Source organism: Nannobrachium achirus (assembly GCF_963921795.1).
Source record: "Nannobrachium achirus genome assembly, chromosome: 24".
NCBI classification, from domain to species: domain Eukaryota; kingdom Metazoa; phylum Chordata; class Actinopteri; order Myctophiformes; family Myctophidae; genus Nannobrachium; species Nannobrachium achirus.
In genome coordinates, this window is record NC_137831.1 from 27,285,610 (window position 1) to 27,298,526 (window position 12,917).

The 12,917-nt window shown below is 41.7% G+C and overlaps 1 protein-coding gene across 1 annotated transcript in view; it reads left to right on the forward strand.

The window, feature by feature from the left end:
- The window catches only part of drc11 (dynein regulatory complex subunit 11), a gene marked incomplete at both ends in the record, with an annotated part of 133,263 nt that overhangs the window by 66,184 nt on the left and 54,162 nt on the right, over positions 1-12,917 (forward strand). The window contains 2 exons of the mRNA XM_080720454.1: positions 6,179-6,285; positions 8,927-9,025. Coding sequence (XP_080576580.1) covers positions 6,179-6,285; positions 8,927-9,025 — 206 coding nt within the window. The remainder of the gene's footprint in view (positions 1-6,178; positions 6,286-8,926; positions 9,026-12,917) is intronic.

Sequence of the window (12,917 nt, forward strand, 5' to 3'; positions counted from 1 at the left end):
GCTGTAGTCTGGAGCTACACCCCCGAAATCCGAGGCAGTAAGCTGCCATTTCTGTTCACGAAAATCTTATTTTTATTTTATGAAAAAAAAAAAAAACAGTCCGGCCACGCGACTCTATAACGCTGATGTGACTTTAACCCCATTTAAAATGTGCTCACATTGAAATGAGTTTAGCCACTCATGCCCCATTTTAAAAAAAGAGAATAGTATGGCTAATCTGCAAGCTCATATGTTTTGAGCTTGTAGATTACAAATCATCAAACCTTTCATTTATTACATTTATTTATTCATTTATAGGCCCCTGGGTGCAAGTGGTTAAATACGAATTTTTAAAAACCGAATTTAGTTCATGCCACAAACTGATGGCACATTAAGAACTGGAGGCTTCAAACTATACGGGACTCCCTCTTTCATTAGATAGCTAGATACCTTTATTATCCCAACATCAGTCTCCCAGAGGCAATTGGTGTGTCACCCAGGCTGCGCCTAAACCTCAAAACTATGCCTTAACCTAACCCTAACCTCACCAACACTATGCCTAAACCTAACCTTAACCCTAACCTCAAGACACTATGGCTAGCCCTAACCGTAACTCTAACCCTTATCGCACAGAAATTACGCCTAAACGGTTAAGCCGGTTGCACACTGCACTGCGTTTTTTCGTTGCATTTAGGAAATCTAAAATCCGGAGGCCAGGGAGAGAGAGAGAAAAGAGAGAGAGAGAGCAAGGGACTCAGTCGTGGCAACAGTTGCGAAAAAAAATCAACCCTGGTCCGAAAATAAATACGAAACGGGCGGCAGTATGCAAACGTGATTGACATAAGGTGAGGTTGATTTTTTTATTGACGTGCTCCGAAATTCACTCCGATATTCGGCCCGGAAAACGCAGCAGTGTGCATTTTGCGTTTTAATGTCACATTGGGCCCTATAAAAGAGTCTCCCTTCAAACTATAGCTACCGAACTGACCTGTACTGAACTGAGAGTGGAGAGAGTATAGTCCAGGGTTCCCCAGTTAGTTTTCACCAAGGGCCGAATCATGTCTAGGGTACCAAGCCGAGGGCCACAACATTGCAGTACAGGGGACGACGCTACTCCAGCGACAGTTCAGATATCGTCGTTGTCGGGTGAAAATCTTGTATGTCCAAAACCGTTCGTTTTGCATTTATCATTTTAAAAATTATTTAAACTTGTGAAAACAGCAGATCTACAAGCACACAACGCCTCGCACCGCGAGGCGTTGTGTGCTTGTAGAACTGCTGTTTTCACTACTTTTGTGAGACGGCCTTGAAAGATGAACTTTACTTTGCGAAAGAACGTACAAATTTGGAGATACGAGGTTTCCACCTGACGATATACTAGTGTTGTTGCTGCTCTTATACCACCATTATTACTGGGGTTGGTGGGGGCCAGACAGTAGCCCCTCGCGGGCCGCAAATGTCCCGCGGGCCGCCTATTGGGGAAGCCTGGCATAGTCGATCAGAGAGAGAGAGAGAGAGAGAGAGAGAGAGAGAGAGAGAGAGAGAGAGAGAGAGAGAGAGGAGAAGGTTGAGCAGGGGGGGTCAGCCGGGGACTTTTTGTCACAGGTCCTCAGCTGGCCAGGGACCTTTTGTTGTCACCACAGTTTTGTTTTGTTTTTGTTTAGTTTAGTTTTTTTGTGATCCGAACCCAGCCAGCAGCACCTGTCTGATGTTGATCTGTATGAGCAGATCTCCTCCCTGGCCCTCAGCCCGGCTCCCAGGCAGGAAGTGGAGGCTTCCTAGCAGGATGTGGGTTCCTGGGAGCCTCTTGGACAGGACAATGCACTCTGCCACCACAGGATGCACTACACCTGCAATACTCTCTCTCTCTCTCTCTCTCTCTCTCTCTCTCTCTCTCTCTCTCTCTCTCTCTCTCTCTCTCTCTCTCTCTCTCTCTCTCTCTCTCTCTCTGTGACTCTCTCTGTTTCTCTCTCACACTCTCACAGTGGTCCAAAGTAACTAGTACAATTGTACTCAAGTACTGAGCACAATTTTGAGGTAATTTTACTTTCGTCAGTACCCCAGTACATCTCAGAGGAAAATATTGTACTTTTACTCCACTACAAATATATGAAAACGATAGATTTTGTTTATTGTTAGGCCTACAAAACACACTAACCACACTTCAGCCATATATATTTTTGGGCCTTTTGGAAATAGCAGACTGAAAAGCTCAAAATGCGTCGAGATACGATGCATTGTGCAGATCGGCTATTTTCAAAAGATCTTTTATACATTTTGAAATGGAACATTCTGCACAATGAGTACTTTTACTTTTGGTTTAAGAATATTTTGGTGCTGATACTGTTGTACCTTTTACTCAAGTACATTTTGAATACGGGACTTACGTATTGATACTTTTACCTATGTTGGGGGGGGATTACCTGTTTCTCAAACAAAAACAGATTTACTCAACTTTTATGTGACGCATAAAAGTTTGGGAAACAGTGGAGTAGACGACATCTGCGTTCTGGCTCCTGGTGTATGCGCCTCGATTGGAGCCACTTCCTCATCTAAAATGAACAGCTTTGTGCCTCCCAAGACCATTACACCTGATTTATACCTGTCGCGCACCAACTATGGATATACAATATAAATCAGGCTTTATATTAAGGCAGGCTCTGGGCACAGCTGGCTGGGAGCGGGACCAGGTGTGGGGGGATTAGTGAGCACCTTTCTGGGGACGCCATCCAAGATGCTGCAGGATTATAAAGCACACTTTGATGAAGTGCAGTAGAACAGTGAAACCTTTTCATTTTAAAGTCCCCCGCAGGGTTCATCGCCATGACGGCTTGTGGTGGACATTTTTGTCAAAATTAAATTTTTGCCATTAACATGGACAGAATTATTACCAGAAACAGAGCTATTGCCCTAAATGTATACCAGGGGTCTTCAAAGTTTTCAGGCCAAGGACCCCTTAGAGAGAGAGATGAAGCAGGGACCCCCACAACCTTTTCATAGATTCCATATAGTATCATCGTTTGACAGCACAATCATCAGTGTATTTTGGATTCATGTCAATTTGTGTTTTCAAATATTTAACCACTTGAGCCTTCATTACCTAATAAACTTGACCTTATAGTCTGCTCTTTTTTTCCTTTACACCAAACCTCTTTGCCGAAAATAGCCGATCTACAAGCTCTGCGAGGCGTTGTGAGCTTGGAGATCTCTTATTTTTGGCTACAGTTCTTAGAATATGGACACTAGGGTTCAAGTTGTTAATATAAAAAGGACTGGAAGATTTGGAGGACCCCCTGTAGTAACTCTGAGGACCCCCTGGGGGTCCCGGACCCCCTGTTGAAGACCCCGGATGTATACTACTAGTGATGTGGTCCTAAAAGTGGGTTGAGGTGACCTTCAGGGTTAGTTAGAACAGGAACCAAATTCACCCTACGGGACCATTTGGTTCCATTTGTGAGTTAAGGGGGTCCTTGAAAATAAAACGTTTGAGAACTACTGTACTGGCGGACTCCTAATGTGTCATAGTAAATCAGTCTCATACATATCCTGAAGAAAACCTGGAGACCTGACATTCAGTAATTATATCAATATGATCAAAATAAGAACATTATAATGTTACAAAATCCCACGGACAAGGACAAGTCTTGCCACGGACACATTTGTCCATGTACATAAACCCTGTTCCCCCGGTTCTCTGTGCATTATTAGGCCACAGATCCCATAACGAGTTCATTTGGTTCCATTTGTACACTATCAGAGTTGTCAGTGTTTTTTTAGGCATAACACTATCTCCATCCTATACTGGAGCATTTGGAGGCAATCCTAAACCAGAATGTTTAGCTACATATTCTCACAAACACCTCTCACAAACATAGCCACCACGTCGAACAAACGTGAAAATTTACAACTGTCCACATTTTAAACATGCCACTCTTTGAACCGCATTTATTTCAATTTAACAACATCTCGCCTCACGCAGAGCAGCCAGTCCTGACAGAGAGTATTCTGACCATTCTGGCCAGTGCTGAAACCTCAAAATGATCATCAGGGTATCAAGTTACAGAGGGAGGGAGGAGAGGAGCTGAGCAGAGTAGAGTAGAGTATCGAATTACAACAGAGGGGTGTGTGTGTGTGTGTGTGTGTGTGTGTGTGTGTGTGTGTGTGTGTGTGTGTGTGTGTGTGTGTGTGTGTGTGTGTGTGTGTGTGTGTGTGTGTGTGTGTGTGTGTGTGTGTGTGTGTGTGTGTGTGTGTGTGTGTGTGTGTGTGTGTGTGTGTGTGTGTGTGTGTGTGTGCGCGCGCGCGTGCGTGCGCGCAAGTGTGTGTGTGCGCAAGCGTTTTTTTTTTCCCCAAAAAAATTTTTTTTTCATTTTTTTTTTTTTTCAAAAATTTTATTTTTCCAAAAAATTTTTTTTTTCAAAAAACTTTTTTTTTCTCAAAAAACTTTTTTTTCTCAAAAAACTTTTTTTTCTCAAAAAACTTTTTTTTCTCAAAAAACTTTTTTTTTCTCAAAAAAAGAATTACCCATATTTGGCCATTACACACACCACACTGCTGCAACATGGCGGTGAAGGCCGCGCAGCGGCCTGAACTCTAGACTTTTGCGGCCCGAAGGGCCGCAAACTTCTAGTAGTTGATAATGCTCATATCCTCATCTGATCTTTGATTGAAATATCAACAGATTCACCTTCAGTGGAGCCAGTAGGACGTCAACGTGACGGCGTCAATGACGGCGTCCGACGCCGGCAAGACGCCGTCTTTTTGGTGGAGCCCTGGGGTTATAGAGACCGGATCTAACCCAGGCTGCACAGCAGAAAGGATTCATTCCCTAGACCACTGTTTTTCTTTTTTAAATGGGTCTCTGAAAAGATCTTGTTGCGAGCGTTCACTAGTAAAGGAAGTGTGAGAGCTGCATTGTGTGGCACATGGAAAGACGGTGTCACATGATTTTAAAAGTGGTGAATGAATACAAAGTTGACCAGGAGAAAAGCACCAGTTGTGGGCATTATACAGACCACTGTTAGGCAGGAGGAGGGGTGGGCATTTGTGAGGCGATGCGATTCTATTTGGAATGTTTTATTCCTCGACAGATAATGCCAGCGTTCTTGGTTGTTTTGTAGAATTCTACTTTGGTTCTACTAGAAGTTTTCCTTTCTTGACAACAGTTCTTTTCCGACAACTTTCTCAAAAGTATTTTTAGTTTGTTGGTTGGATTCTGTCCAGAATGTTGAAGACTTTACTTCCACACTCTGTGTGAAAATCTACCCACCCACCACTCTTTACTCTTCCCACCGCTGTACTTTCTGTGATGGGAGACACTCAGTCTTTCACCGTTTTGCTGCGTGTGTGAGAATTCAAGCACTGTTCCTCTTCTTGGTCAAAAGGTGAAAGTGTTTTATTCGTGAAATGACCTTTATAACACAGGGTCACATAGAGCAATTACGGGCAATTACAAGACCAGATTATAAAATAAAACATTAGCAGATATCAAAAATATAATAAATACTCTATATACTGTACATTACATAATAAGAATACAATACTAGCAGCAGTTCAGAAATTATTGACCTTATGCAATCTACAAACAGATTAGAATTTAGAAAGTGTTAATGACCATTCTTTTGGGGTGCTTTCAAGCAAGGTTTTTATTCTGGGGTTTCCTCATAGTCGTAGACAGAGTCTTAGTCTCAGCCCTTGACTTTTGCCTTGGAGGCAAAAACCTCTCTCCCTGTATCTCTCTGGCTTTCGTTCTTTCTCAATTGTACTCTTTCCTATTGTTCCATGTACAGTATCACTTCCTTGGCTTATTTTCTCTTTTTCTCTCTCCATTCTTTCTCCCGCTTTTACCTTCCTCTGTCCTCTTTCTGTCTCTTCCTCTACGCCCCCCTCTTCCAGTTCTCTCTCTCTCTCTCTCTCTCTCTCTCTCTCTCTCTCTCTCTCTCTCTCTCTCTCTCTCTCCTCTCTGGGAACGGTAGTTGTTCCTCATATCAACTAACAGGTTGTTTTTGGCCCTAATGCCAATGACTCAGTTCCTCAGCTTAGTCACGGAGGTGCGTGTGTTCCTGTGTGTGTGTGTGTGTGTGTGTGTGTGTGTGTGTGTGTGTGTGTGTGTGTGTGTGTGTGTGTGTGTGTGTGTGTGTGTGTGTGTGTGTGTGTGTGTGTGTGTGTGTGTGTGTGTGTGTGTGTGTGTGTGCGCGCGCAGATGTGTGGCGGGGACGTGACGACAGCCAGAACTTCCTGCAGAGGTTCGATGCCCAGCTGGTCCGCGAGGAGAAGAGGGAGGAGGTCGAAGACGAGGTCAGAGTTCAGGTGAGACGCGCACGCACGCACGCCAGTGTTGGGGAAATACCGACATGTTTTACTTCAGTAAAGAGTGCAATGTAGAGACACTCTGTTACATGTAAAAGTCCGGAATTCAACATTTACCTGAGTGAAAGTACAACTCATTACTCGAATGCCCCATTTCAGTTCAAAATGTATCACAAATCTTTTGAAAATTGCCGATCTACAAGCTCACAATGCGTCGCATCACGCCGCATTGTGAGCTTGTAGATGGGCTATTTTCAAAAAGGCCAAAATGTATATACTGTACAGGGCTGAAGTGATTGATGTGTGTTTTGTAATGATAATCAAAATCTACAAAGTAACTAGTCACTAAAGTTTTCAAACAATTGTAATGGAGTTAAAGTACTATATATTGTGATGCCAGGGGAACAAATCCCTTTTATATATGGAGATCCCTGATGTCCACAATCCCTGATGTCCACATCACTATGGCGTGACCTTGCCCTTTAGGCCGATGTCGCTTGTCGCCCTGAGGCGTCTAGTATATTGCATATATATTTTACTTGAGTACTTGTACTTTACACCACACACACACACACACACACACACACACACACACACACACACACACACACACACACACACACACACATTCGCGACACGTTGTGAGCTTATAGATCTGCTATTTCCAAACATTTTGTACTTTTACTTTTGGTACTTCAAGTACATTTTGATGCCAATACTTTCGTACTTTTACTCAAGTATATTTTGAATTAATTCCAGACTTTTACTTGTAATAGAGTTTTTCTACATTGCAGTATTGAAAGATTTGATTACTTTTTCCACCACTGATCACAACGTAGTTTCTCCAAAGAAAAGCTGGCCCAGAATAAAGCCCTGAGGCATTCCGGACAACTACAGTAAGCATATAGGGTTTAAGTGGTGAAGTAATTTTTACGTCTCCGGTAGAGGTTTGACTCTCTGCCCGGACCGGAGCCCCGGGGCGGGCCAGGCTGAGAACCAAACCCAGTATCACCAGTCAATCAAAGGTTAGGACTACATTGTTGAAATGTAAGTATTGGGGGGTTTCGCTGTCTACCCGACACTCGCCAGTGGTTGGAAGAAGTACTCCTGTTTTTTACTTAAGTAAAAGTATCAATACCGCAATGTAGAGAGGCAATGTTGCAAGTAAAAATCCCCAAATTCAGAATTTACTTTAACTCTTACTGTGCCAATCCCGAACTAGTTAGGCTTTTTAATTTATTTATTTATTTATTTATTTTTTTGAGCCGCGCCGCCGGCCGTCATCTGTTTACACGGCCCGCGAGAGCGTGGCGCCGCCGATATTTACCATCCACTCCAATGCAATCCAGGATCTTTAGAGCTCATTTTCTCTGTTCCATGCATATCCATGAGGTGTGCAAGGTTTAATCATGGCTAAATCGCCGAAAATAGGGCTTCTAAAATGCTTGGTAGTCAATAGCTAACTTCAAGCTAACTTCATCCTGTTCCTGTACATGAACAAAGGAAAGTGTTCAGGCGAGTCATGGCTGCACAGGGCTTGTGCATATACCAGCACTTGTCAATGTAGTATTCTATGGCCATTGGGTGCCCTCTAGTGGTGAAAAGGTGGCACAGAATGAGTTAATAAAAGTATAAATGTATTGGCATCAAAATGTACTTGAAATTAGCAAAAGTTGAAAGTACTCATTATGCAGAATGTCCTGTTTCACAAGTTTTCAAATGTATAATAATGTATGTATAGAGATGTTTTTAAAATAGCAGAGCTACAAGCTCACAATGCGCTGCATGGCGACACATTGTCAGCTTGTAAGTTGGCTATTTTCAAATGGACGAAATGTACAGTACATAGGGCTGAAGTGGTTAATGTACTCTACATTTTCAAAAACTCTAAACCTACAAAGTAACCAGTAACTAAGGTTTTTGAGTATTTGTAGTGAAGTAAATGTACAATTGTAGCCTCAGAGATCAGATGTAGTGGAGTAAAAGTAAAAGTACAGAAAATTGGAAATACTTCAGTAAGGGTGATATTGATGTATCAATATCACAAAAAAAAACGTACCTATTGTAAATCACACTGGCTTAAGAGTGTCTGCTAACTGCCTACATTTTTAATTTTAAATTGTAAAAGGGGGGGGGGACTGAAGTACAGTACTTGAGTAAATGTATTTATAGTTACTTCACTGACATTACTCTGCGAGATCCTGCATGTAATTCTGAACAGATTTTCTTTATTTTATTTTTTCAGTTTGAATGACAGCACATCAGAAGCTTGTTTATTCCAGTGCGTGGGAAAGCCAACAGAGCAACACTTATCCAGCAGCACTTACTGCTCTGAAAAGATGTGGGTTGCAGCTGATAGCTGTCATTATGACCAATTGATTTTGAAAGACAATGTTGGATTTAAAGCCAGGGCTCAACGCAAGTGCAGCAATGACACCGGCCTGTGGTACCAGGCCCTCAGACAGAACGTGCTCGGCTACAGGGTTGAGATTGGTTTAAGCTCTAGTCTCTGGCTTCTGTCTCACTCAAGATTACTTTGTGTCTCTTTTTATATCCCTGTTATTGTCTCTCTGTCTGTCTGTCTGTCTGTCTGTCTGTCTGTCTGTCTGTCTGTCTGTCTGTCTGTCTGTCTGTCTCCAAGGTGGATGAACTGATGAGACAGGAGTTGAAGAACCTCAAACTGGCCGTGGATCGAGACAAGGGGAAGAAAAAGAAAAAGCCAAAGAAAGGCATCAAGAAGGTGAATGAATTGCGTGTGTGGAGTGGACTAGATTTAGATCATTAGATTGTGCCCAGACATTTTAAACCCTTATCTCTGTCTGGCTTCTAAAGCCTAAACTTTGTGCCTCACAGTGATGATTTCGTCGACTGAAACTATGACAAAAAATATCCGTCGACTACCCTTTTTCACTGATGACTGAATATATTGACAATTTCGTCAACAAATAAAAACTAGACTAAAATGTTATGGAGGGACTAGTGGAGAAGAGATCCAGTAGAACTAAAATACATTCCGTGCGTGTTGCACTCTGAAAATAGCAGATCTACAACCTCTTGTAGATCGGCTACTTTCAGCATGCAGCCAAGTGTAAAATCAGGCATTATGACGCCATCAAGGCCCGCCAAAATCAATTTGAATCGACTAAATCAACTGTAGATTTAGTCCACTGAAATCATATGATGTTAAGTCGACTAAAAATAGAAAAAATCTAAACGTTTCAGGTGACTAAAATGTGACAAATGGAATTTTATTCAAAAGACTATGACTGAAACTAAATCAAAATTTGCTGTCAAAATCAACACTAGTGCTGTACTATGAGTTTGTATTTTACTGGCTCAGTCAAAAACAAAACAATCTCCAAGAATTCAAGGCTTCATGGGGTGTGTAATTGATATAAAATAAGTATATTTTTGGGGTGAACTACTCCTGTAACAGAGTGTCTTCACCGCGACATGGCCAGCTCAACCCTCTCCGGACATGTTGAATTCAAGCTCCCCGATCCCTAGATCAGAAACCACCAGCTCCTCTCTAAAAGGCTCATTCATACTTTGTTCCATTCCATGACCTCTTTGTTCGACAACTTTTCTTCTGTTGAAAACGCTTCATTTTTGTCTGGCAACACTTGTCGGAAATATCATGTGACAAATTATTAATCAGCCTTAATGTTATGTTGTTGTTGTTGTTGTTGTTGTTGTTGTTGTTGTTGTTGTTGTTGTTGTTTTTCCTGTGTGGTCAGTTCCATTCTCTCAGAATTCAGCTGTCATTCTCAGTGCCTTTCATGCTATCAAACTCTACAGCCTGTACAGGGTTTTATTGTCTTCATTTCTTTTATTTCTTCACGAGCATGTGCCGGTTTCCAAGAGGAACTTGGCTTGACGTTCTGTGGTTTAGGCCAAAATAACTGGAATTGTTGACAGGGAGCTGGAGAGTCCAGGGGTGATGTGCCAAAATGGCTTGTTATAAGGAGAAAAAAAAAAGAATAAAGTTGCAGACCGAGAAAGGCAGTGCGTTGTGAACTCCAAACCTCCAAACACTGTGTTAAATATTTATATATACCGGAGACTTGACATTTTGTTTTCAATAGAGAGTGGGCTCTCGACAAGTGTGCACTTCTCAGTCGAGCTGCAAAATTATAAAAAAATACTGTCCTGTGTGTTTCTTTGCATACTGTACAGCATTCTAAACAAAAATGGTGTTAATTAGCTCTAAAATGTAGTCTTTGTTTCGTAATCATTGGGGAACCTCTTTTGGTACTATATAATCACTAACTTAACTCATTACTAGGAAAAAGCTGGTCTCAAGCCATTTAACTTCCCTGCATTACATTTCTCAGATGTTGACATTCAACTATGCAGATCTCTAAGGTTGCCCTCGTTTTCTCGGTTTAACAAAAGCTACTTCTCAGAGCAAGTAAATAAATGCAACAAGTTTAAAATTCATGGATCTCCAACATCAAGATTACAACACAAGACACTAATATTTAGTAGAGAAAGGGTCAAAGCGACATACTGTACACCACATTATGACAGATTAACGTTTGGTCATAAATGACTCATTGCTTGGCTTGTTATCCTGACTCGCTGCCAAAATGGCTGAACCTGTTGACAGATAAATAAGTTTGTTTCAATGCGTGTGATGTTGATACTACAGTATATATATGTTGATATGATGTCAGTTTTGTCTGGACAAACTACATTATAAGCACATCATTCTACAACAATATATGTTTAAAGATATTTACGTTGTTTCCATTTATTATAAAGATTAGCCTTAGGACTTCAAGGAGGCTTCGGTTAAGGTTAGGTCTGTAAATTAACTTTGTGGATCAAAATATATGCTGGGCAGAACGTAATAATGTCTTGACGCCGGGCAGAATATGAAAACGTGTGACATGAATAACAAATCATCGCTGAGTCACTCAGTGTACCAAAGTTCACTCTTAGCAGACCAAGATTATGACACATTTTCCTGGATTGAAACGTGACTCTAAGTATTTCCTCAGAGTTTTTCCCTTTGGACGTGCAGTCCTCCTTATTTTGGACTTGCTGAAATTAGACAACCCAGCCCAGTTCCAGGGAGTACGTATTTATGGTCAAAATGTTGAAACTACGCAACACAAAATATATTTGTTCGTTTTTGGAGAACGCCAAGAAGCGTGTCCATGTTCTCCCCAGACACTTGAGTCAGCTGCTTTTTTGAGCTGTTCTCTGATCACAATGTTCTCCCTCTCAACTTTTGGCTTCAGGTCGAGGGCTTTTCCCTCATCCACAGGCCATGATGTAGTGTTCAAGAATGTGGGGTTAATGATAACATATTGATTGTTGAGTAACAAACTCGTTTGTAGAAGGAATGACCGATGAACTAAACATTCAGGAATATAAAACACTTGGTTAACTTTGGCTGAACCAGATATGGTGGGTGGGTGTACAGTATCTAACCCTATACCTATACCTAAACCTAACCCTAACTTACTCTATGGAAGTGCCACCACTCAGACAATTAGATTTCAATGTCGGAATGGCAGTATGTCGGAATGGAGAGCGGCCCCCGCTCTCCATTCCCCCCCATGGAATGATGGATGCATAGATGGAGGTGCTTGGGTGGCGCAGTGGTGAAGTCCATGCCCACCAGTGTGGATGTTGTAGGTTTGAATCCATTGTGGTGCATGCGGCTTTGTTGAGCGTCTATATGAACACAATTGGACCGTGTTCATGGGAGGGAAGGTGATATGACTGCAGGCTGGGGCGGCACATGTCAGCAGGGAGGAGCAGGACGAAGGCTCTACGTCAGGGGTCTTCAACCTTTTCAGGCCAGAGATGAAGCAGGGACCCCCTCTGCATATTGTATAAATGTGTGATACATTTTCATCGATTTCATAGATAGACGCTTAGACCTGTTTACAGCACTGTCATCATTCTGTTTGATTCGTGTTAATGTGTTTTTTCAGACATTTAACCACTTAAATCGTTGATACTTAGTAAACATGACCTTTCGTCAAGAGATTTAAGTAAATTGAATGATTATATTGCAGTATTTGTTTTAAGTTCACTTTTCTGGGCAGGCAAGGTTAAAGAGGCATCTTTCATGAAAAAAAAAAAGAAGTCACAGGAGAAAGACTAAAAAAGGAACACCTATTTATGTCTGTATCTAAAGAAAAGACCTTGGGAAATGAAAGAACCCCTTTTCTTCTACGTTCTTCTCGCTTTCCCGGGCAGTCAAGGTTAGAGCGACATCTTTCATTAATAAAAACTGTGTCACAGGTATATGACTTAAACCCCCCCAAATAAGGAACACCTATTTTTGTCTGTATCTAAGAAAAGACGTTGAGCAATGAAAGCACTCCTGTAATTCTCTGTTTTGGGAAGAGTAAAGAGGGAGTAGGCTACTCCTTCCTCTCTATTCTGCCTCCAGATAAAATGTTCTTTTGCTCGTTTTAATGAACTAAAATGTCCTCTAGGTTGTGTTCTGCACAATAAGCACTTCTATCTCCCAACATGATTATACAAGCAATTCTATCGGTATGCACACAGCGCAAAAAGGACAATAATTACAGTTACAGTATGTATTCCAGTAGAGTCAGTCAAATTGTGTGTTCACACGCAAAATCCCACGCCATTTTCACAGCAATAAT